Genomic DNA, 26,423 nt, shown 5'->3' with positions numbered 1-26,423 from the left:
ATGTGTTTTTGGCAGTAAATCAGTATGCTAATGAGGCATGGTCTGTAATCCTTTTACAGCTAATCTCATTCAATCCTTCCAGCCCAGGCATGGGCACTGCTCACACACACAAGCATGCCTGAGTGAACGCAACACACACACACAGTGCTCGCTCACTGCTCTCCTCAGTCAACTTCCCAAACAGTACAAAACCTCTTTCACATCCACATTGTGACTTTGATAGAAAAATAAAAAGATTTAAAAGCCTGAATGCCCATAATGTGAAGTGTTGTGTGAGACATTGTGTCTACAATTTCTTAGACAATCAGTGTCTCCATGGAGGTGTTTGAACCACAAAGACACATAGATACAGTCTTTTTCGAGGCTCATCTTTGTCCTAGTCTTTGATTGTGTGTGGCATAAAGACCAAGGTCGACTTTGCTATTCACAGACAGTGGATGCTGGTCTGCAGCTTGAATACTAATTACCTGCCCATGCCAAAGGTAGTTATAGCAGGTACTGTATATCTGTGCATGTTCTGAAAATATTCCTTTTTTTTTTTTGCAGACATCACAACCAATGTGATCATTACTGTTTTTCTTAGTGTTGCCATGGTGATGCTGCAAAAGGTCACTATGAGACCTTGTGTGCGTACATGTATGTGTACGTGAGTGCAGCAGACTGCATTTGGCAGCAGACACCAAAAGAATGTTCGGACTGGGGCAATAGCCTCAACCAGAGAACTCAGCGCGTGCGTGCGTGCGTGCGTGCGTGCGTGCGTGCGTGCGTGCGTGCGTGCGTGCGTGCGTGCGTGCGTGCGTGCGTGCGTGCGTGCGTGCATACATATCTGCCGTTACGTTCACAAATAATTATTTCTCGTGCTGTGTTTGCCTGTATCTCTGCATGTGTTTCACTATTAACTCCTATCTGATATGTGATTCAGTATATTACAGCAGGATTAGCGCCTAAGTATGCTCAGAAATGGGATACACACACAGGCACCCCCACACACACACACCCGAAGTGCGCACACACCCACACACACACACACACTCCCTCTCTCTTAGACACATGCATAAAAAGCCTGGCTTCTCAACACCAGGGGGCTGACAAGATATTCTTCTACTATGTGTGGTGAATTCTGCTGCATACCTAGCACTCAGTATGCATAGCACCTTTCTAATCTTCCTCACTCTTTTTTTTTCCACTGTCTTCCTCTTATGCCATCTCTTGCATCCTCCATCATTGTCTCATTTCTGTTTTTCTCGTTTTTTTCCACAACCCCCCTTTGGATGCCATCTACCCCTCCTCATCCATTCCCTCCCTCTCCCAAAGGAGAATTTGGTGAGAGTAGATGGGGAAGAAGGAGACATAGGTGGGCTATGTCTCCTTCTTCCCCATCTACTCTCACCAAATTCTCCTTTGCTGGGGCTCACTATGCATTTACCTCCACTTCTTATTTCTCTGTCTCGTCCTGGTAGTGTGTCTTTGCAGCATATCCATTTACCTTGACTTTGAGGAGCACATCAAATTTCAATGAAATATTTTACACATTTTACAAGTATTTCTGTCACACTCCTCATCCTCTTCCCTTCCCCTCTTCTCTGCAGGTATGAAAGAGCTCTCCCCCCCTCCTCTGAATCTGCGGCGTCTCTACGCTGAGACAACGGAATGGGAGCCAGTGTTGATCATCATCTCTCCAGGGGCAGACCCGTCCCAGGAGCTTGCAGAGCTAGCAGCAGGAACAGTTGGCAGAGACAACTATCATGAGGTAGTGAATAAAATAGCAGCAGTCACTGCAGATTAACAAGTTAAAACTGAATAGCAAGATCAGATCTACAGAATAAACGAGCATGCACCTAAATTCAGAAATGTGACAGTGCTACGACTTGTTGAATATAATATTGAGGCATCTCTTGATATTGTCAGCAGACTTCATCAGTTGTAACACTTCACTTCAAGATGCCCAGGTATCTGAGAAAAGTGTTCTTGGAAGACACATTTACACATTTGAAGCTATTCATTGTGGTTAATACAGAAATTCAGGAGCATACCTGGCATTTTTTAAATTGTCTCATTGTAATTATTAACAAGTCCGTGAAGAGACAACCTAGTAAAAAATATATTTGATATTTAGTGATTTTTTATTTTTTTTTTCAGTATGCATGGACTCAAGACATAACATAACATGACAACAATGTTTTTCTTAATTAAAACTTTGTTATTGGTGATGTAATACTGATGCTGCCTTCAGGCTGGATCATGTTTACTATGTTCACAAGAAGAGTCCGCAACCTTGATGAGGTCTAAGTTGTGACACCCTTGGTTATGTTTTCCAAAATGACAAAAGTGGGTGTTATATTAACATATTGCAGTTTAGCTGTATTTAGGTTTATTTATGGTTTTATAACGTGTATGAGTGAAATACAGATATTCCCCTTGCCCTCATCAGTTCATTAGGCCTTTGTATTTCCTACATGAAGTACGACCACTAGGCAATGAGTGGAGAAACATTCACAATGAAATAGTACAACAATGAGTGAGGTCTCCAGCAGCTGCTATTACTCAAGCCTGTTGTGGACTGGCAAAACTCAGACATGCTGGCGACACAAAGGAAACTGCCACAGTGTACATCACAACAGAGAACTGGCCGACGTCTGTGGGTGACAAGAGGGAGTAGTGATCTCAGTAATGCAACTTGGGCATTTTTCACAAACACAAAATCTCAAAGCAATTCATTGAATTTGATATATTTTCCAGCCCTACTCAAAAGTATTGTGTATGTAGCCTAATGTATATTTTGTGTAAAAACAAAGCCAAATGAAAGTTATCTGAGCTTGAGTTTTCTTTAAGATATTTGGCCACTCATCCAAGTATTCTATAAGACTAGTGGGGAGTATATGTTTTTATTTGGAACATCTGTGGGTGGTGCCAACCAAATACTCACCTGCAAAATAGAGGATGGTGTTGAGATTAACCTGGGTGGGGTCTTTATTTTTTATTTTTTTTACAATTATTGGTTTTATAATGACCCATTAATGGCCAAAAACTCAAGATGTAGATTGCAGTAAAACTTTCTGAGGAGAGACTACACTAGTATGTTGTAAGTAACTTAGTCCATTGACCCTGTTCAGAGTGGGGTTTTACAATTTTACATAAATGGCTTCCTTAACTCCTCTTTCAAACTATCTGTCTTCTCTGGCTAAGATAAAACGTGGACTTTGTGCCCTTGTTCAACAAGTCGAGGTGGACTGCTAAAGTTCTGACCTAAAGAGCTAGTTCTACAGTATTGAGCCATGATATCCCATGGCCTAGATAACTGAGAATCTTAATAGATCTAATATAGAATATTTTCTGCACATGCACCATGGAACATGTGCACATATGCTAAAAAACAAACAAAAAAAAAAAAAAACACACAACTGAAAATGTATGAATGATCCAAAACCTCATCCTTCAAGTTAAAATGGCCGTCATGGCAGTCTAGACATTACAAAGTTTCTAAAGCGTCATTTACTACAAAGTATATGCTTTTCCATCTAGTTGTAACTTTCTAATCGTTTCTCCCACTGAGTACAGAGAGTAGTTAAAATATTGAATCAGACTTTATGCCCCTAACTTGTGAGAAATTACACTGTAGAATCGAATTTTCCATCCCAGTAATTCTGTTTCTCACCCCCCTCTGCCTCCCCCGCTCTCTCTGTCTGTCTAGATCTCCATGGGTCAGGGACAGGCTGATGTGGCCTTAGCCACTCTCAGAGAATGCTCCCGAAATGGAGACTGGCTTTGCCTGAAAAATCTTCACCTTGTTACTGCATGGCTGCCCCTCCTGGAAAAAGTAGGTACTCTGCGTGAGTCTTGGAGTATACAAAGGTTGTAGGGAAAACTGTCAACGTTTGTTTTTATTTTGTGCTTCTTGTTTTTTTTGGTTTTTTTTTGGTTTGTCGATAGGACAGGTGTGTGATATTGTGTTATTTCTAATACTGAACAATAGCAATTGACGAAAGCTGTTATTGACCAGCTTAGGGGCGAGTGTGACTCAAATTTACTACCCTAAAGAGATTATGTTTGAATATGGATATCTGTTCATCCACAGTTGCTTTGCATTATCCAGCACTGCCTGAACAATTAGAGCAAAATGACAACATTTAAGAGCGTGCATTAGATTTGGTGGGGAATATTTACAGTAGTGCAAAAACTGGATGCATAGATCAAGTCCAAATATTAAATACACAATACACAATAACACATCCAAAGTAAACCGAAGAGTCCAATTGGAGTCCATTGGAGTAACTGTAGTAGAATACACCCTACAATACTGTAGGCTGCATCCATGAAAGTCCACAAAATGGATCCAGTGAAATATGGTTAATACTTCTTCACAGTGTCAAGTGTATGTTGCCAACTAGAGTAGATGTTGTGTACTAATGTACTAATGTGTGTTTAATACCTTGATTCACCCAAGCTTATTAGTGTTTATCTATAATCTTACAACACTGCTACTCGCACACATACACAACAATTGTGCTGGCTGCCCAAACTTCCATATCTAAAATTATCTTTTGTCCTTTGCCTGCATATACACGTTTTGTATTCTACCTGTCGGCCCATATTAATTGCTGTGGTGCTGTTTTTTGTGTGGCTGTGCCCATGTGTGTCTATTTGTCTGTGGACATACTGCGCATTTGTACTCAGTTCACGCTTGCTTTCCATGAAGCAAGTGCACGTCCATGTGCTTTTTATACCGTTGTGAATGTGGGATTCTTTGTGTCTTGGACTTTTTTTTTTGTTTATTTGTGCTTTTCCTGGGGTTCTGTTTGGTGTTGTGTCACTGTAGCAGGTCATATCTCACTTGGAGGCACAGCTGTTGGCTGTGATTGGCCTGTGCATGTGCTTGTGTGAGTTTGTGTGTTGTCTTGGGGTTAGCCAGAGACCCTTCCTGTCATGCTCACAGTGTGACTTAAACCACGGCTTATTACAGCTCCCTTTTTATCCTCCATGTTCCACTTTCCTCACCACTCTCTTTTCTCTCCTGGCACTGGAGATATTCCTGCTTGTTCATCTTTACATGTTTCCACCTCTATTTTCCAGCTATCTTCTCACTTGTTTTTTCTCAACACTCTTATTCCCTTCCTCATATTGTATTACTGAAATTCTCTTTCAGTTTCTCACAGTTTTTTTTGTCTCACTCCTTGCGTAGCGGCAATGAGGTTGGGTCTCAGTAGTCGAGCTTAAAATGAAAAACTGACACAACAAGGCGAATGAGGGAAACAGGGAGCATAGGAAAGAAAGAGTGAAAAAACAGAGCATGAGAAAGTAGGTAGGTAGTAGGGAAAAGAATGAAATGAGCCGCTGCAGCAAGTTGAAATTCTACCAAGAGAGGGCTTTAGCATCTCTCTCTGTTTCTGTAGCTGTGTACATTTGCTTAGTTTTACTGTACCTCTAAGTGTAGTTTTTACATTTTCATGCTTGTTTTGCTATCTGTCTCTCTGGTGCAGTCAGTTAGTTAAAGAGAGGGGAAATGATGTAGAGAGACAGATAAGAGTGGTCAGTGTTCATAATTTAAGTTGTCAGTGCATATGTCCTCTGCTTCCTGTCCACTCATATTCTTCCACTTGCATTGTTTTCCGTGTCAATTTTCACATCACCTCCTCCCATCTACTTATGGATATTTCCCTCAGTCAATCTGTCTCAACCTGTTTCTGCCTGTGTTATCACAGTATAAGGAAATAGTGACAGATTTGCAACGGTGCAGATATTTTACAATAATTACTGTCAATAACATCTGTTGTGTTAAAACTGTTCTGTTCTGAACAAGGTGTAAGAATTTTATCAAATGTATCAGAGTCACTGTATCTTGTGATTCTTATCACTAGTGTGCAGATTCAGAGCCTGTTGAGTATGACAATCTGATTATCTATTTGTGCAAGAGTGGTGTGGCTTCCACACTCTGAACATGTACATATTCCAACAAAGGTAGGTTGTGATATGCTAATACAGAAATAGATTTGTGCTCTCTTTACCACTCTCTCACTCTTTCCCTCTCTGTCTTTTTACCTATCACCTTTCATTCTGGCAGTGTGTTCATATGTTCCTGTTGAATGCTGACTGACAACACAACACACAGACACACACATATGTAAAATGAGAGACTTTGCCAGTTCTTATGTTCTTCGATTTTCTGTGATCATGTGAGCTTCCGTGTGAATGACTTAGCTTTCGAATTACTGTGTGTGTGTGCATGCATGCGTGTGCGTGTGTGCACATGTATGAGTAGCCAATCAAAATACCCTAAGGGCGCTATGCTATTTTTGACCATGAGTTTTTGAGAAAGATAGAATGAGATGGGGAAGGAATGTAAGGGGAGAAAGAAAGCTGGAAACTGAGATGAAGAGACAGTAATGAAGACGGTTAAAGGAAGAGATGCAGAAATAAAGAGAAATATAGAGAGAGACAGGAGCAAATACTGTATTCAGAAGTGAGGTGAATGGTTTTGTCATTGTGGAGGATTTATCACACTGTAATGATTCGATTTCAGAAAGAATAACATAAATAAAAAGAATAAAAGGCATTGAGTAAAAGAGGAGATTTATTTGCTAGACGTTTAGTATGTGTATTTGGTATATTTACCATTTTCCTTGGCACACAGTGTATCTTAGAGTGAACTACACCATACATATAAAAATATGCAGAAACATTTTTTATGGAAAGATCTATGGAAGTCAATGTTTCAAAGTTCTGAAAACTAAATTTCAGCATTTCAGTGTAAAATTATTACTCTACTCTTAGTGAAATTGACTGTTAGCACCTGACCTCACAGCACAACAAGAATGCCCAGTAATATAACGATGTATGAATCCTCTGTGATGTCACACATGTGATTCCTGAAGTTGTTGTGAAGCTCAGTGCATTCTGAAAATGATTTGGCCGTAATGATACAGTGTGAGGTTTTGTATATGTAAAAAATGTATGTCATATTTGCGTATTTGCAAACATGTTTGTTATTAAGTGGAGGAATGGAATGGAAAAATACACCTCAGTTAACATTATCATCTACTGTATACAGAATTGAGTGCTAAACGATGCTCATGTATTTGACATTATCTTTTAATGTGTACAAATTATCCAATATGTGCACTGTGTTTCCTCCATAGGAACTAAATATGCTGCGTCCCAAAGCGGGCTTCCGTCTCTGGCTGACAGCAGAAGTTCATCCCAGATTTCCTCTCATACTGCTGCAGTCCAGTCTTAAAATCACATATGAGGTATGCACACACACACACACACACATAATCTGGTGTTTGAGAATTGTGTACACAACCAACACATTTTTTTTCTGCCAATTTGCAGATACATGCTAATGCAATTACTGTTTTTATATACAATGTTGCAAAATGGTCCCCATCTCCTACCCTGGCTGTGGGTATCTGTGAACAGAATTTATCCATGCATATCTTTTCCACTCTCTTTAATCTGCAAGGAGATTCAGAAGCCCGCAGCTTGTGTGTTAGTGATGCATGCTTTAGTGCTCAATGCGCTTCTGAAGGGAGTCATGCTCATGGGGTTAACTGCTTCAGCAACCAAGCACACCGCACTAACGTACTCTTGTCTATTTGTATTTGTGTACATCCGCCTTCCTTTTTTTTTTTTCTCTCTTACACATTCATACACTTTAACGTGCAGACACACATACTGATCACAGTCCATATTACTGCAGGGCTTTATTTCTCAGCAGTAGGACAAGTGTTACACTAACGCAACATTAATAGAATACAAGCAAACTAATACGTATACATTGTGTAGTTCCCGTCAGTGTGATTGTGTTAGAAATGTCACAGACATGATTTGCAGTATTTGTGCAGAGGCTGATGGAATACATTTAATCTACTTTGTTAATAACATATGTAGTGAATTGGCCAATTTTGGCAAATTTAGCACTTGCATTGCTGCCTGTCTGTATTATCAAACGCTCCAGATGGGGGTACCAAATGTACATTAAAGTGGATATGCTTGCAACTATATCACTTTATAAAGACAGATAAATCAAATAAAGATAACTCTTCAGAGGCACAATATGTGCTGATTCATGGGAAATGTACCAAATGAAGAAGAGTATAACTGTTGCAGTGGTGGGTTAATGTTTGTTGGCCCAGCAGACTGAGTGTGAACGTTGGGAAAGATTACATACAACATGTATTTTTGTTTCTTCCCCTCTTTTGTCAACAATAGGCTCCTCCAGGGTTGAAGAAGAATCTGCTGAGAACATATGAGTCCTGGACTCCAGAGCAGATCAGTAAAGGTTGTCTTTTGTTTCATGTATAGCAAATGGGCGGTAGTTTAATGTTTTGTCACTGGTAATGATATCAATGTGTGTGTCGCGTGAACTCTGATAATGATTTGATTGTGACATGCTGTTTCTGTGTAGGAGGCGTTCTGGCCAGAGCTCAATCTCTGTTCTGCCTGGCTTGGTTCCATGCTGTCTGTCAAGAAAGACGAAACTATATACCTCAGGTAAAATACCCAGATCTGCCAATATGATAATGCTATTTAGAACAGGGAAAAACAGCACACTCCAGGACTAAGATAATAAGAACTAAGTTAACTACATAAACTAAATGACCCTTTTTCAATTTTTGTCCTTTGTATGCCAAACTTTCATACTTCCAGTACAATAACGTGGTTTAATGCGCTTTAAAAATTTACTTATGAATCCCAAAGATAAATTTACATACCCACACGGATAAAACCATATGTTTACATGAAAGTAAAAGTAACATAATTACTGAACTCTTCCTTTGTGCTGTGTGAGTCTTTGTTTGTTTGTGTTTGTATGTACAGTTGCAATAAAAATTTTTCAACCCTCTTTGCAAATTAAGTTTGTTGACAAAATGTAGAAAGTAGCAGCTGTTTGCATTAAAAATAAAAATAAATAAAAATCTAAGAACAATTTAAATAGCTCAACACAACTAATATTACAAGTGATTTCTCCAAATTCAACATAAAATGCCACAATGACTAACTACAGTCTCAAAATTATTCAACCCCTTCATGACACACTTCTTTAGTACTTAGTAGAGCACCCTGCTGGTGTCTGGCTATGCATCACATTTGCAGCAGGTCATAACCTGCTGCAAATGTGATGCATAGCCAGACACCAGCTCCTGGCAGCGTTCCTGGGGAAACTTATCCCATTCCTCATGGGCAAAGGCCTCCAGTTCACTAATACTCTTGGGATTGTGTGCTGCAACTGCCTTTTTCAAATCACACCAGAGATTTTCAGTGTGTTTCAAGTCAGGCGACTGTGATGAAGACACTAGTATCTTCCAGTGCTTGTTCTGAAACCAAGCCTAGGTGGACTTTGAGGTATGCTTGGGATCATTGTCGTGTTGGAAGGTCCAATGACACCCAAGCTTCAACTTCCTTGGAGACGGTATGACATTTTCTCCCAGGATTTCCTGATCCTTCACTGACTCCATCTTGCCCTCCACACACTGCAGGTTTCCAGTGCCAGAGGAAGCAAAGCAACCCCAGAGCATCACTGAGCCACCAACATGCTTCACCGTAGGCAGGGGGTTCTTTTCAGTGCATGTTGCATTCTTACTCTTCCAGACATACCGCTGATCCATAGGCCCAAAAAGTTCTAGTTTTTTTCATTCCTCCCCAGAACAGAATCCTAAAACCTCTTTTGCTTATTTATATAGTTTTGAGCAAAATGACTTTTCTTTTTGGGCTTTTGGGTCAGTAGTTGTGTACGTCTTGGAGTTCGGGCATGAAACCCTTCAGCGTTTAGTATATGGTGCATACTATGTGCCTTACCATGGAAACTGAAACCTCAGTGCCTGTTGCCACCAAGTCTTGCTGCAGGTCTTTTGCAGTGAGTCAAGGTGTTTTGACCACCTGCCTCTGCATAGCTTCCTTTTTCTGCCACATCCAGGTAGTGAAGCCACTGTTCTTTTAACTTTAAACTTGCAACCTATGCTCCAAACCGTACCTATAGGAATAGTCAGTGCCTTTGCTAGCTTTTTGTATCATTTTCCTTGTCTGTGCAAGGTAATGATCTCTTCTCTGGCCTTTTTGGACAATTCTCTTGACTTAGCCATGTTTCTAACATGCAATCAAATGTCATCGTCAGCTGCACAGGTATTTGAGGTGTTGTATCTCAAGCACACCTGATGCAACTAATGTAGCCCTTATTCTGGGGGTTGAATAATTTTGGGACGACAGTAGTCATTAAAAGTGGCATTTTGTGCTGAATTTGGAAAAACCACATGTTATATTAGTTGTGTTGAGCTATTCAAATTGTTCTTGTTTGATTTGTTTATTGCAAACAGCTGCTAGTTTGATCATTTTGCCAATAAACCTAATTCGGAGTTGAGGTTGGATCATTTTTATCGTATGTGTAAATGCTACTTGGAATATGAGCCTTTTGGAGTAAAAATTGTGGGTTGGCTGCCAACACAAAAATCACAGCCCCCTCATCATGGCTTTGCAACAGTCTCTGGGTCTGATACCGTTCAATGGGTTCGCTACGTCTAAGGATTAATCACTAAGCTTTCACAGAGTGGGAGCATGGGAAACACAAGTATGATGTCATACACTGTCGTAAGGAATCCTATATTAAAAGTAGACCAAAATAAGACTGTTGATCCATATTGTGTGATGTAGTAATGTTTTGCTTTACTCTAAAAATGTTCTCAAAATTATACCAGAGACAGAACCAGCTTCTAATATTTAGAGACAGGACTAACTTTTTCTTTCACTGAACTGCTGTTCTGCTGATTAATCATTTCTACATGACAAGATAGAAGGTGCAAATAATTACAGGGTTTCCATCCTTATAGAGAAAACAAGGGTATTTATCTCCTCAGTTTAAACCAGAGGCAGTAATAAATCAGCTCAAGTTTCGATAACAAATCACACTGAACATAAGCTTGAGTCATTAGGCTATTGGGACCCTTTGACCAAAAGACCAGTAATAAATACACAAACCGGATTTAAAAAAAAAAAAAAAAATTGTTGTTGTAAAAATCCCTAATAGCTTTTTAATTAACTTTGTAAAATGATTACAGGATTTAGGATTGAGAAATTTTAGTTGAGTCTGATAAAATACAAAGATACCGAGATATTTCGACTAAATTAAGATGATGTTGTTATTTCTGTGATTATTTGATGTAGTTAGCATCTATAATAAATAAGCTATGATTGCTGGCCAACACTTAACATGCTCTGAGTAAACCCAAACACGAGGGATTGCTGTATCAGATTATGTGTTTTTGTAATGAAATTGCCACAACTTCTGTTGTGTTTCTGTTTGCTTTGTGTCGCCTATTCCAACCATTACCCTCACTGTGCAGTTATTTTGGAAAAAACAACAATAATATATTGATCCTACTATAGGACAGTGTAAAGCTACATAGCTACCATCCAGACAGCCTGTGTCTTGTATGTCTGGGTTTGCATTCATTCCTTCCATTCTCTCCCTTAAATATGCTTACTTTTCCACAATTATCTTTTTATACTCTCTGGCTCTCTTTTGTTGTCTCTCTCTTTCTCAATCACTGAATCTCTGGTAAGTGTTTTCATTTGAGATGGCAATGTTGTTCCTCATCCAAGAACATGATCACCTAATTACTGAAGAAGTCACAGCTCCTTTCGTCCACTCCACCATCACTTCATTTACTGCCCTCCCTCCCTTTCTCATTCATTCTCTCATTGTTTTCATCCTCTTTACACGCCTGTGCAGATAACACTTCATTTAAATAGACAGAGTCATAAAATTGAAAGAGAAAAGGAGAGATGTGTTTCTTCTTGCAAGTTAGTGTGTACCCTAACTAAAAGAGGACATATAAGGGTACATCAGCGTGCATGTGTGTGTTTACAATTTTTGTTTGATGGCCAGAGGACAACAAAATTAGTGACCGTTATGTCATGTGAACATGTGACCAGATAGCACACTTTCTGAATTGCTCACAATCAATCAGCACAAACTCAGCCACACTTAGAGTAAGCCCCTTACATTTAATCATTCACTGAATAAGCAGCCAATGCTGCACACATAAAACAATTGCATACATGCATGAGCACAAGCTGCACTCGTACACACGTAAGCACATTTATCAGACGCAGTAGAGGCATACCCCAGCGCAGTCTGCAAAGACACACTTGGGCACAAAATTACTGAACGTACACTTAATCATTCAAAGAATTATTTAGCTTGCCCACGCCGTTTCCTCCACCCCTCACCTCATCCACTCAGAGCATCAGTGGCTGGAGTATGACTGCTGACTGAATAGCAATGAAGTGCAACAAACACACACAAACTGAGACAGCCTTCACACTCAATTATTCTTTAATGCCTCTGTGATTTTTCTGAGATGGTCAGTGCTGTGATGCTGCATTTGTGCATCCAAGAATGCGTGTGTGCAATTTTTTGTTAGATTACAGCAGACTTGTTTGTTTTGTTTTTTTAGTTTCTGCACTTATGTCTTGACTATCTGTGCTCTAATACAAATAGTACATGAGCCTATCTTTGTGTCTCCCTGAAGACGAGAACCATAAGAGAATATTGACCTACACTGCACACTTTATTGATTAACATCCAGTTGAAATTATATTCTCAGGTTTGTGTTTCTCATCCCTGGGAGAGAAATATCCAGCAGCCATCTGCATTTAAACAACACAGTAAACACACAGAAGATTAAGAATCAAAGTGAATGTGCGTAAGGGATGTGCATTTGAAGTTATGTGACTGAGATTTCTATCTCTTACTGTTGGAGTCTGAAAAGAACACAATAGTTGATATGTTGTGACTGTTGTATTGTCACGTTTGTACTTATCCCACTCTTCTCTGTGTTATCCAGGGTTGGACTAAATTCTACGAGTTTTCTTTGTCAGATCTCCGTGCTGGCTTTGAGATCATCGACAGACTTTTTGAAGGTAGAGCAGAGCCGTCCACTTCATTGTACTCTCCCTCATCCCTCCTATTGTTTACCTCTGCACCTCACATGGTAATGAGATCCGGAATCCACAGGATCTCAGCATCTCAGCATTTGCATTTCAATGCACAATGTATCTGTAGCTAGAGTTCTTTTCCTTCTGTCTGCCTTCATTACATACATCTACAGATTTTTCTGTGTCTTGGTGTTTCCAAGGTGGTAAACATTTCCAATGGGAATTTGTCCATGGCCTTTTGGAGAGTGCTATCTACGGTGGACGCATTGACAATCCCTCTGACCTCCGCATCTTGCGCTCCTACCTCGAGCAGTTCTTCTCTGCACGTCTCCTTTCATCCTCCCTCTCAGCTGGACAGAGAAAGAGCAGAGGAGGAGGAACACGATTGTTCCCATCTCAGATCAGCCTCCCGAACTCTTGCTCCATATTGGTAGGTTGTCAGGATGACACAGTGGCTCAAAAGATCAAAATCAAAAAAGGCATATTGTTTGAAGGACTGCAACCTCAATACCTCATGTGCTGTAGATGTTTAAGAAATCCATTCTTGCTGTAGAGGTATGTAAAAGGGAGAAATCTTTCTGCTTAAGCTAAAGCTGAAAACATTTTTTTATGTATACCCTAATGGACTGCGCTGCACCGGCAATAAAGCAAAAATAATTCAAAGAAAGAGTACAGAATGAATGCTCCAAAGCTTTCTCTGGCTAGATTTCCTATTTAAGGTTTGGTCTGTATTGAAGTTCCATTAGTTTATGCTGTGTTAGCTTCATTTCAGTCTGTTGAATAAAGAAGCCACTACAAATAGATGCCATTAGTTTCCCTCCCGTCTATACAATTGGTTTTGTTTTTCTATTATTTTGAACTGTTGTCTGATTTTATTATGCAGCTGCAGCTTGGTATATACAGAAAATAAGCTGGTACATAGGCCCAAAACGGTTTGTCTTTTTACTCCCACTAGAATAAGTTTAACAGACGACTTGTTCTTGCTAGAGCATCAGGTAAAAGCTTAACAACGCACCTAAACTCAAGATAGAAAGGTGTTCTTTTCAATTTTTTAGAAAATGTGTTTTCTTTGTGCAGAGAAGCCATGATACAGCATGGTTTCACTATTTCTCTCTTTATATGTGCATTTCTGTGTGTGACCTGTGTCTGTGTGTCTTCCCAGGACTACCGCAGCGTAATAGAGAATCTCCCAGAGGACGACAGGCCTGCGTTCTTTGGTCTGCCTGCCAACATAGAAAGATCCTCCCAGAGAATCATCAGCTCCCAGGTGCACCCACGCACACACGCTGAAACACACACAGCCACCTGCTTATTCACACAAACACACTTGCCAACACTGTCCCATAAGGCACACACACACACACACACACACACGCTCTCATGAACACGTAGGAAATCTGGGCACTACCAATTTGTCCAACACCTGATAATACATATTTTCTCAGCATGATTTGATAATGTTCCAAAGAGTTCCTTGGCTTACTCATTATTCTAGTGCCCCCAAAACTGTTCAGTGGGGCTAAGGTCAGGTGACTGCGGAGGAAAGTCCATGACAGTCAGCACTCCTTGGTGTTCTTTTATCTTCAAGTACTTCTTCAAAGCTTTGGTGTGACTGGTCTCATTATACTGCTGCAGTATGAAGCCCTTCCCCACAAAGATTCAAACCAGAGGGTGCCTCTGAAGAATGAAGAGCTGCTTCTCCTTATTCAGGTTGGAGTCTGTCTAGGTGTCCAACACCAAAGAAGCAAAACACCCCCAGACATCAATATTCCCACTACCAAGTTTTTCTGTGCGTTTGATACACTGCATCATTCTCTCTTCTGTTCGTGTCCTTACAAACATCCCTCTTCCAGACGCAAATATCAAACCTGGATTCACAAGTAAATAGGACTTTTTTTTTCCATTATCCACTGTGGAGAGCGGCACAGTGGCGTGACTGATGTCTCACAGCAAGAAGGTTCCGGGTTCAAATCCATGTCGACTGGTGCCTTTCTGTGTGGAGTTTTCATGCTTTTCCTGTGTCTGTGTGGGTATGCCCACACTTTTTTGGCTTGCGAGCTACTTTTACAATGACCAAGTCAAAGTGATCTACATATATATATACGTATGATATACGTATATAAACCTGTTTCAAGTTTCAACCCCGTTCACACCTGAAACTGAGTCTCTGGACATTAATGGGTAGAGTACCATTCATTGGGGAAAGAAAACAGGATCAAAATCAAATTCCTACAAGTACAAGTGAGTAACTGGTCATTAACAGAGCCTAGTCATGCAAGTTCCAGGTGGGCGACACCCACAGATGTCCCTCAAAAACCTACAAGTCTTTTAGAACTGACAAAGCCACTTGGATGAGTGGCGAAATGTCTTCAAGGAACTCTACAAGCCAGGTTGCTGTCAGCTTGCTTTTTTGGTATATAGTTTGAGTTTTGTTGACCAGCAGTGAGTGAAACTGCTCATTACAGTACTTTCAGTGGGCTGGGTCAAATTGGGTCAAAAGTACTTCCTGCCATACTCAGTTTCCTCACTATACTAGTTAGTAGTATACTAGTAACTGTTGAAACATCACCCCACTCCTTTCTGGACATATAAAAACACTTTATTTTAGGGTTGGACTTTTTAGCATTATGCCAGCCAGTTGTCTCCATTTATTTCACTACCAGATGAAATGTAACTGTAGATAAAAGACTATAGAATGACAATAAGCAAGAATACCATTTAAGGATGTTAGAACATGTGGTTGTGGTTAGGGTCAGCCTTTCTATCTGTATGCAATATGTGCACAAAAATACTTCCAGTGAGAATACCTGAGGTTGCACATGATCTACAATATTAATGCTTGTTTTGTCATGAAATATTATCATTTGGGAATTGTGTGTTCAGTTTAAGGTTGTCGGTGTGTGTGAATGTGTGTAGTGGTTAATGGTCAGTGCAGATTCTGATGAAACTCAATGCAACACAACCTCACACACGCACACACCGAATATGGCCTTTCACTGTCATTGTTGTGTGTGTGTGTGTGGGTGTGTGTGTGTGTGTGATTGTCTGTCAAGCTTGTGTTCAGTTCTTTTATCATTTGTGAAGAAAAACAATAACTCTTGGTCAATAATAAAACAGTTTGAGCCTAGCCTAACTTAAATTATACTCCTGTTTCATTTATTTTGATTTATATATTAATTTGTTGAAGATAATGATGCTGTATTGAACATTGTCTTGAATATAATGAGATCAACAAACATACTTGGATTGACAAATGTGATCTCACAGGTATTAACTATGGAGTTTGTCTATAATGTTTTGGATATGAACAGAGTCAACATCTATTTGGTGGTTTATGTAAATTCAAAATAATATACTGTTCTCAAAACCCAATAATGTGTGTACCCACCAGACCCATGAACACTAACAAAACATGAACGTGAATGCCCACTCATCCTTGGTTTAAAGAGCAAAACTGCTTTCATAACAGAACTCCATACACCTGTTCACAGAAACAGAGCAGGCATGAAATGAGTGCAGGCTGCACAGAATGAGATGGTTTTGATGTGTTTTGTATGTGTGTGTGTGTGTGTGTGTGTTTTTTTTTGTGTGTAATTGTCCTCAGCATATGCACTTAAACCACGCAGAACTATTACAGCTTGTGTACACAGTCCCTGTGTGGGTGTTAATACAATTGAATTCATTCACATTGCCAGTGTGGTCCGATGATCACTGGAACCACCAACCTTGTTTAAGTCATACAGCTCCCACAAGGCTACTTAGATATGTGTGTTACTGTGTCTCTTTCTTCACCTATCTTCTCCCCTTGTTGTCATTTGTCACTGTCACTTTCATTCTCTCTCTCTCTCTCTCTCTCTCTCTCTGTCTCTCTCTCTGTAGGACTTAAACACACACACACACCCACACACACATATATATATATATATATATATATATATTTCCCTTAATTTATGCCCTCTCATCTCCCAAAAGACCATTGTCACTTTGTCACTAGCTGTGGCTGTGGGCTGGATACGCTCAACAGAGCCCAGGGCAGTCTGTGGTTTTGCCATTTAAAATAAACGTGTCAGTTTAGTACAAGTGACCCGACATCGATGACAGTGAGCCTAAGTATTAACTGAGAATTCCCTGAAGTTTACAGACTTGTTGTGTGACTTGCGTTTGTGCTAGATTTGTTTATTGAACATCATCTGGGCTAAGACCATGAAAATGAGTCTCCTGATTAAAAATCCCCAACTGCCATGCTGGATTACACTGTATTAAAGTGAAAGCCTTCACTACACTGACTTCACCCAGTGCGAACAGAACATCGGTGCACATTGACATTGTCTTTTTCTTGGCACTAAATGCAGTTGCTGCATAGTAGTAGTCATATTTAAATTCTTGTCTATTATAGTCGCAGCATATTTTAAATCTCCATCCTCAGCTGCCCTGTTCTAGATTAGGTCTCTCACTCTCACTCTCACTCTCACTCTCACTCTCACTCTCACTCTCACTCTCTCACTCTCTCTCTCACTCTCTCTCTCTCTCTCTCTCTCTGCCCAAACACACATGTGCACACACACACACACACACACACACACACACACACATGCATATGTATACACTTACTTTCCCTCCTGAGCAGAGAAGATAAAGCAGGTGTTAGTAAAGAGTTCTCCTGGCTGAAATGAAAGCCATTTATCAGATGGTTTGCCTTCCTCAACATACACATACATAGAAACTCACACAACCTTGCAAACTCACACTGAGTCTAGATAAAAACACTATTCAGGACTTTAAGCCTGAAGCTAAGCATGCTCGATTAGGTGTGTAAGAGGATGTGTTTGAGGCTTGCCTTTTTTTTTATTTTTTATTTTTTTGCAACATTCCAGTGCCTGAAACAGTGTTGACTATTCAGTTCTAACGGGTCTTTTTTAAAATAAATAAATAAATAAATAAAAATACTTTGCTCGAGGGTGAAGTTGTGCATGTTTGTCTCTTTTGCATTTATTACTCAAGACAGACGTGGTGTAGTAAATAGAACATGCTTTTTTGTCAACAGACTCATTCTCTGTGAGACATTTGAAGCAAAATAGGACAACCTTTGGCCAGCGTATTGCAACACGCATTATATAATTCGGGGAAGAATATTTTGCTGTTTTAATCATGTTTGCTTAATTGATTATTTGTGTGTGTTTGTAATTGATTTTTTCTCACAGGTAATCTCCCAATTGCGCATCCTCAGTCGCTCAGTAGCAACTGGTTCCAAGTTTGACAGGGAGCTCTGGTCGAATGGACTTTCACCTATCCTCAACTTGTGGAAGAAACTTAACCAGGTCGGTCATTTTTTATACATTTCAGCTTTTCCACTCTTATTTACCCTAACCTAAAAAAAACACACAATATTGCAAGATTCTGACCTATTTAAATTTTGTTGCTTCTAAACACCAATCTGCAAGACCTGCCATATAGATTTGATCTAGATCTTGATTTCATCTTGCTTTCAGCTTGTTTAACCCATTGATTCACTTGTTCCAATTAGATGAAAGTTGCATCTGCCCAAATTTCACACATTTTCAAAGGACATGTCTCATTTTAAGATACCAATAACACATAATTTCTATGGTGACCATGCAGCAGCAACCCGGTAAAATTAAAATGAAATTTGTCATTCAAAAGGGGGAACTAGAGGAACTACCGTTAGTTAGGAGGTTTAGAAGATAGGAAGAGCTACAATCCAGAGAGATGAGCCGAGCCTATCAGAGAAATCATCTCTCTCACCCACTTGTTCCGCTGCAGATTCAACATGCTGAATTGGCAAATCAGCCAAACCAAACAGTCGGCCTTGCTTGGTGTGTCACACAGCCCAAAAGCTGTGAGAGATAACTGGAAAGGCCTTGTTAGGTGGCACTGCTGTGTGTGGTTGCCTGGAGACCAGCACCTTTTCAAATCAAAAGGACATCTATCTCCATATTAAATAATTTAACCACCATATTCCTGTCCTCTCACACTGCCTTTCTTTTTATCCATACTCATGCTGTACATCACGCATGCTGGCAGTCTCCTTTTACTCATTTGCAGCTATGTTCGCCTCCCTGTCCCTCTCTTCCTCTCCCTGTGCCTCTCTCAGTCCCTTGAAGGCATGGTTTTTACTACTTAATGAAAGGACTATGATTGACTGTGTTAAGTGATGCTTCTGTATCGCCAGCTAGCTTACCATAGATCACAATCTACCGCTGACTGCTTTCAATTACCTGTCCCTTTGTTGTCAGCCAACCCTGGTGTTTGACTGTTGGTGGATGTCTGTTTCCCAGTGTGTTATCTGTGCGTGTGCAGATATGCATATATTTATTTTGACAAATTTTTATGATCATCTGGAGAGAAGCGGGATACGCAGCTGAAATACTGTATGTTTATTTAGCAGTTTATTTACATGTTTGAATGGAGACAATAGTGAGGCTGTAGTCAAGCTAAATCTCATCCTACCAGCTTTCTTTCGTCATTGTCTCATTTATTTCTCAGCCTCCATTATTAACATCCATCCCACACTCATGCTTCTCTCCCTTTCTCTCCTCCTCTGTCGCTTGCCTAGTAGATGCAAGGAAAGTAAAATAGGATAAATGCATTAAGTGTAATATCAGCAACAATATCAATGTTTGTGCATATTTGTTTTGTATGGTAAACACGCTTACAGTAGCTCTCTGTGTTATCTAATGTAAACAAATTGTTCCCCTGTTTGCACTGCAGAGAAACAAACCATGTCCTGTTTAGATACATTTTGTTATTGTGGAAGAACACAAGAATTTAATGTGTGTATGTTGAGCTGAGGAAACCTATAGGGAACAATGGTTCACTGTAGTAAGGGAAATATAATTTAAAAGAAAAACCGATAGCATGCTGATGCTCAGCAGAAGCTACAAAATGCGTTATCCATCTTACTCTAAATAACACTATGTCCACAGTGCAGCAGCCCATTTCAGCAGACTGAGTAGCTGGTGTAGAGCTTAAAGTGTTTCAGTGATACGAAGGGCATAATACAGTACTGCTATAATGTTTATACAATATTACACAGCACGTCTTAGCTCATGATATAGCAGTATAGCTCATGAGTTGAACTATTTATTCATTGTAATTAGAAGGAGGGACATGGAACATTGCATTTGTATTTGGTACTCAGTGTTTCCCATCAATATGCCAACATGTATCTCTGTCTTCTATTTGTCAGGGTTCTACTCTAATCCATCAGAAGGTGGATCCACCTACAGAAGGTCAGGGGTCACCGGTCATGTCATTCATCGCTCTGGAGCAGTTCAACGCCATCCGCTTGATCCAGGTGTGTCATTTATCCGGTGGTCATTAAGAAAGAAATGACTGTAGATGGGAATTATCCATTCTCTGTGGGGGATGTTTGCTCATGATCTATTATTCCGCTCAATGCTGTCATTAATTAGCAACATCTATAACATTAAATATAGATTAGATAGATATGTTTGTGTGAATTATTGAAGGTAGGCGTTGCTTCATGATGATGTATACAGAGAGTCTTAAACATAAACCGTTTAAAAATGGAATGGCTATGTAAGTGTTATTCTTGGAATTAATTGGTTAGGGTTACTGTATTGTGGTTTTCATATAGTGACTTCACTGAGTTTTGTACAACGCAGGACACTTTCATCACATTATTAGAAGAAAGATCACTCCCTACATGCCGTGATCACAGAGTCCGTCAGTCGTTATGAACCACATCACTACAGTTAAACAGCAGGACGTCACACAAAATGTTTTTCACAGTATGTGCTGTAATTTCTGTCTCAGAGCATCCACCACTCCTTGGCTGCACTGAGTAAGGTCATCAGGGGGACTCAACTGTTAACTCCAGACGTACAGAAGCTGGCCACTGCCCTGCTAAATCAAGAGGTAATACGGGATAGAAAGAAAGAAAAAGTAAAGTGGAGATACTGCAGCCTTTTTTTTGTGTTAAAGCCATTGATATTTAACATGTTCTCCACTGATAGCTTTGCACATTGATGTTGAATCTTCCATGCAAATTACAATAGAAGATACAATTAAATCTGTCTCCTTACCACATCAAGTAAAGCTTCATCTTCACTATATTGTTTTAGTGGTTAAAATGTTCACTGTGTGGTAAAGTTGAGACCCCAGGGGCAGGTACCCATACCATATATACAGATCTGACATATAGACATCTCACAAACACAGTGTGTAGCCTCGTATTTCCCCAGGCTAAGTTAAGGACAAAGGGGATATGATGAGGTGGAGAAGAAGAGGCACACAATCAACCTTTCACTCCTTCTGTGTTTGTAATCTCCTGAGACAAGCCTTGGGCATAATTCCTTCTACGCAGGCTTTCCTCCACTCTCTTTTTGTATTAATCAGCAGGTCTTTACTCTCATCCCCATCGCTCTCTCAACCAACTTCCCCCATTTTTCATCTCTCTCTCTCCTGTTCCCTCTTTAATTTACTTCCCTTTTCACTATTTTGGTCTTATACCCTCTAATGTAGTCTTTCTCTATAATTAACCCCAATTAAACAGTGTGTAGTGATATAGTTGAAATCATTATCACCCTTTTGGATAAGAATATTTTTTCCAATAACAAAATGGAACATAATTTTAAAAATATATATGCTGACAAATATGTAACGCTGTAATCCTGTATCTTATTGTAATGCATTATATAAATTGGACAGAATCATTCAGTTGTTAAGCGATACTGTAAGTTTCCATTATGATCCAAGATCACATCACCTGAGTAGCTCCAAACAACTGTTTACTCACCCTGTGAAATTGGTGCTCAAAGTCACAGTAAACATGTACAGACATGAGATTTCAAAAACGTGTGTCCATCTATAAGAGTGCCACGATGCACAATGAAATCCCAATGTAGGTACTGTTAGGTACACTGCATCATTACTTACGTAAAAGAGGTCAGCTCAGTGTACAATATGACTGACTGAAATAACTGCTCAGAATATGAAACAAATGTCATTACTGTCTACAAAACATTTTCCCTTTTTAAAAGAACCGCTTAAACGTCAGAAAGTGGGAGTAGCTTTTGTCCTTTGATGATTATTTTTAGGACACACTTGAAGATCTTCTCTTTGTTGTGCATAATCAACATGAAAACGCATGTCTTTTGTTAGTTTTATAGGGCAGCATGTTTGTCGCCTGCTTTGTTTTTTTTCTTTTTTAAATTACGATCGTTAATTATCTCCAACCATGTTGCTTCAGGCTGTTTGATAATCTAGCTTCTCCCAGAGAGGAAGTGTTTCTACAGGCCTCAACCAAAGTGGAACAAAGAAATGTCGCCTAGAGTATAAAAAGGTTATTGAAGTAGCAACGGCTGTCACATTTGATGATAGTGTTGTACATTTTGCCAAGCCACAGCAAATTTAATCCCAGCTTAATTTTTTTTTATCAAACACCTGATGACTGTTAGAACACAGCCATGAAGTGAAATGAGGTGCCACTAATGTGAGTTCAGTTTTTCTTTTTATTGAGTTATCTTGACTCAGTGGTCTCTGTAGAGAGTGTTTTTATCCATTACTGTATTAAATTAAACATCTTATTTGATTGCTGTGAGACTCAACAGCAGTAGACTTTCCCCCCAGTACAATAGAGCTTCTTTGTCTTCTTGCTATTGTGTTTAAGACTAGTTTGTCTCATAATCTTATGATTTAATTTAAAATAAGGTTGTCATGGATTGTTGTCAGGATTTACTATAGCAGAATTAGTAAGTCATTAAATAAATGTTTAGTTGAATAGCACTTTATATACAAGGAGCAAAACATACATTGATTATGAAGCAAAAAAAAGAATAAATGAATGAATAAATAAATAAAACACAAAAATCAGATAAATAAAACAGCAGGTCTAGAGGTGAGACTTTTTTCCTCATTAGAGGACCTTGTTAAAGTAAAAAAAATGCCTAACTACGTGTCATATACACAGTTAACAAGTGGATGTCATTAATGCATTATAAGACATAATTTAAATGAGATTTGGGGTCTAATACTTGTACACTGTACAATGTGCTGATCAGAGAGTTTAACGGTATTGTGTGTTTAGGCTTGTGTTATGACCAGCTGTTACTGATTAGACCAGTTTCAACCTGAGAAGATGAACAGAATGATCTGGCGAGGTGATTTATATATTTGGAAAAGGGACCATTTGGGGTTGTAATACTGTAAAAGTATGGCAGGCACAGCTTTGATGGGATTAACTTCACTGCCCCTCTGCTCAGCTGCGCAGTAAAAAATAATTAGATACTTGGAAACTACCCAAGCTAGCCATCAGAAGAGAGTGGTTAGAAGTGCTAGAGAACAGAACTACATATCGCCACTGCTTTAAGTGGGTGAAAAGATGATTAACATCAAGGCATGACGACTGATGCAGAGAGGCTTTTTGATGAAATTATCAGTGAGTTTTCCTGTACCAGTTGTAGTAATTAGTGTGCAGATGCTGACTGTTTTTAATTTATCATTATACTTACTTTTCAAGATCATAAACGAAAAAGTGGTCGTAGAAATCTTCTTATTCAAAGTACAGCTGCTGACAAGATTTAAGAAATCAATTTATTACATCCTGGTATAATTTCAGTCTTGGCATCATTAACTTGTCTAACTGATTAATAACATTAGCAAATATGTTTTGTATGCTAGAAATTGAAGAGGTTTACTGTAAGTCTGCGTGTTTATCTTTCTCACACATTTCCGCATGTGTAACATGCGCACACACACAGCAGGAGAGTGACTGAATGGTTGACTTGCAGCTGAGAGTCCCTTTTAGTTCCATTATGTCTTCCATGCTTGAATAGTACATAATTCTCCCACTGTGCATATTTGTGCATGTGTGTTTAAGGCAATTTTTTGATCTCAGTTTAAGTAACATTGACTGCCTAACCTTTTCCAGAGTAAACAGTCGTCCCCTGTGGCAAGCGTTCCTTCACCACCTACACAAAAATGCCTTCTAAAATGAGCCATTTCAGCATTTCATGAGTATGACTGATGCTTAATGTTTAAATTTGTATTTGGAAGAGTTTCAAGGCAACACAACAGGGTTTAGAGTTGTCATCTCCACCTGTGTATGTTAGACAAATAGCTGTGATATCATTCAGGGCCCCTAGTTTGGTGTCCCACATTGGATGCCTCTAGTTGGACCCCTGTCAGCAGCTTTTGTGAAGGTACGGATCATAGACGGTATATAAATATGCACAATGCGGCCCCACATCCTTGCATTGGCCAAAATAACGCTATTTTCTCAGGGATACGGACAGTGCCATCTTGCAGGTTTGGAGTCAGAGTCTGCGCAAATGTTGGATTATACTGTACTTTTTTATTTATTTTTTCCAACTCTCACAGTCCTATTAGGCCACTTCAACAACTGTAGTCATCATGATGTCGCATCCTGTTTCTACAGCGTCAAATAACTAACGCAACTTATCAGAAACATGGGAATTTGAGTATGCATCAGTATGAACTACCTTAAATGACACAAACCATCCTTTTAGTGTTTTGTTTGACCCAAGTTGTGGGGCTTATGACCTATACTGCAGCCAGTCACCAGGGGGAGCTCTACTTGCTTTGGCTCCCAGCTCTCTTTCACTGAGGAGCTGTTCCGTCTTCCATCTTTATACAGTCTATGGTACAGCCCAATCAAACTGACGTCAAAAGACTACTGGAAATGAAGGCCCACTGTGATGTCACCTCTGGTTGCTTGTGTCTGGACCAGAAAGATGCACTTGAACACACCATAAAGACTACAGCCAACTGTCAGCTTGCGTGTACATTCTGCGCCAGTATTAAAGAAAATACTCTTCACACCACCAGGTGGTAGTAATCTGCATTCATCATTGCTAAGGTGGAACCAGAGAGCTACTGTTAGCTGGGAAGCTAGAAAGCTAGGAATAGATACAGTTGCACAGAGCAGGTCAGCTGGTCTACAGTATATTGATTCACCTGCAAACGGCCGACTGTCAGCTTGGTGTGTACAATGTCAGCAAAAATAACGTGGTTTACATTACCTCATTGCTTATCCTTGTTTTTATATTATGAATTGTTTCATTATGGCATCTAATGGCTTCTCTATCCCCCATCGTTTCAGTGTCCTCTGACATGGCAGAACAAATGGGAAGGACCAGAGGAACCAATGCAGTACCTCAGAGCTATAGTAACACGGGCTCTCGCTATACAGGTAACACATGGATGTGTATTATAAAAGACATACATTACTCTCTTTGTTTTTTTGCCCAAAGAAAACAAATTGACAGAGGTGTATATAAACTGGACATGGTGTGAACAACTTCATAGATTATGGAATAATTCAACATTGATAAACAATTTTAAATTTGGTCAGTGACAGTTGTCATCGATTTGTTTTAATTATTCCCTCATGTACTGAAACTCAGCTGCTGCTCTAAGAGGACCTTTGTCCTCAACAAATAAGCCATTTGCTGATGACCTCCCTGGTTATTATAAAACCTCAGGCGCCTCTTAGAACGTCTCAAGGGCATGAGACTTAAGAAGTGTAAGAGTTTTCTAATCAGTGTTAGTATAATGATCCAAGGATCCATTTAAATTCATCACGCAGGAGCCTTGTCCTTTCCTCAATATTATAACATTTGTTTTTCAGTTCTAAATTATCTTAAAGCATGAATTGGTATCTTTTATTGGTTTTAGGGTATCCCAACATGACACGAGTCCCTCAGCTGAGCCTGTAGTACTTCAAAGTTATGGCTCATGGAGTAATCTAGGCAATGTGTTGATTAAAACCAAGCCAGAAAATGTATAATGTTTTCAAAAAGGCTTCGTAAATAAAAGAGGATTATTATATAAATGCAGGCGTTTCCGGGACGTGGCAGCCTTAGGTTGGTGCCAGGGAATAAGGGTTCTTGTGGAAACTCCACTCCAGCTCCTCTCAAGCGTGTCTGACTGCACGCCTACCTCAATATGCTCTGGCAGACGAAGGCACACATACACTCACATGTTCAGAAATTATTTATTTCTGTGTGGATGCATTTCATTATCTGTGTGGGAGAGCCTCACTGCCTCTGTCTGTCTGTCTGTCTGCTGGCCTGCCTGCCTATCCATCTGTTTGTGTGTATGTCTGCCTGACACTTCAAATATTTTCTGTCTCCTGGCCTCCCTGTCTACCTGCACTCCATCTGTCTTTATGTGCGTCTGTCTACAAGTTGCACTGTCCTTAACTGTCTATTTCTGCCCATCAGTTCTGACTGATACCTCTGTTAGCAGCCTGTCTGTGTTCTATTAGCTAATCAGTCTAATAAAGTCTGAGCTGTCCAGAGCGGCTGCTGCTGTGTGGAGCTGCGGACGAGTTAAGAGCTATCATCACAGCAAATGCACAAGACGACCTTGACAACACTCAAATGCTCACACACGTATATGCAGTCCAATAGCATGCACGCCATCAGTGCAAACTGCCTCCCTTTATTATTAATATCCCAAAAATCTTTCTCTGCGGAGTATTGGCTCGC

General features: G+C 39.7%; 1 protein-coding gene across 1 annotated transcript in view; it reads left to right on the top strand.

Moving 5' to 3' along the window:
* Window positions 1-26,423, top strand: part of dync2h1 (dynein cytoplasmic 2 heavy chain 1) — a 119,965-nt gene that overhangs the window by 83,944 nt on the left and 9,598 nt on the right. The window contains exons 81-92 of the mRNA XM_084558574.1: window positions 1,590-1,750; window positions 3,692-3,817; window positions 7,134-7,244; window positions 8,209-8,278; window positions 8,405-8,490; window positions 12,840-12,915; window positions 13,131-13,360; window positions 14,093-14,197; window positions 18,132-18,248; window positions 20,138-20,245; window positions 20,728-20,829; window positions 25,034-25,123. Of these exons, the coding sequence (XP_084414700.1) occupies window positions 1,590-1,750; window positions 3,692-3,817; window positions 7,134-7,244; window positions 8,209-8,278; window positions 8,405-8,490; window positions 12,840-12,915; window positions 13,131-13,360; window positions 14,093-14,197; window positions 18,132-18,248; window positions 20,138-20,245; window positions 20,728-20,829; window positions 25,034-25,123 (1,382 nt within the window). The remainder of the gene's footprint in view (window positions 1-1,589; window positions 1,751-3,691; window positions 3,818-7,133; window positions 7,245-8,208; window positions 8,279-8,404; window positions 8,491-12,839; window positions 12,916-13,130; window positions 13,361-14,092; window positions 14,198-18,131; window positions 18,249-20,137; window positions 20,246-20,727; window positions 20,830-25,033; window positions 25,124-26,423) is intronic.

Source organism: Chelon labrosus (genome assembly GCF_963514085.1).
Source record: "Chelon labrosus genome assembly, chromosome: 13".
NCBI lineage: Eukaryota > Metazoa > Chordata > Actinopteri > Mugiliformes > Mugilidae > Chelon > Chelon labrosus.
This window is presented reverse-complemented; position numbering and strand designations above follow the sequence as displayed.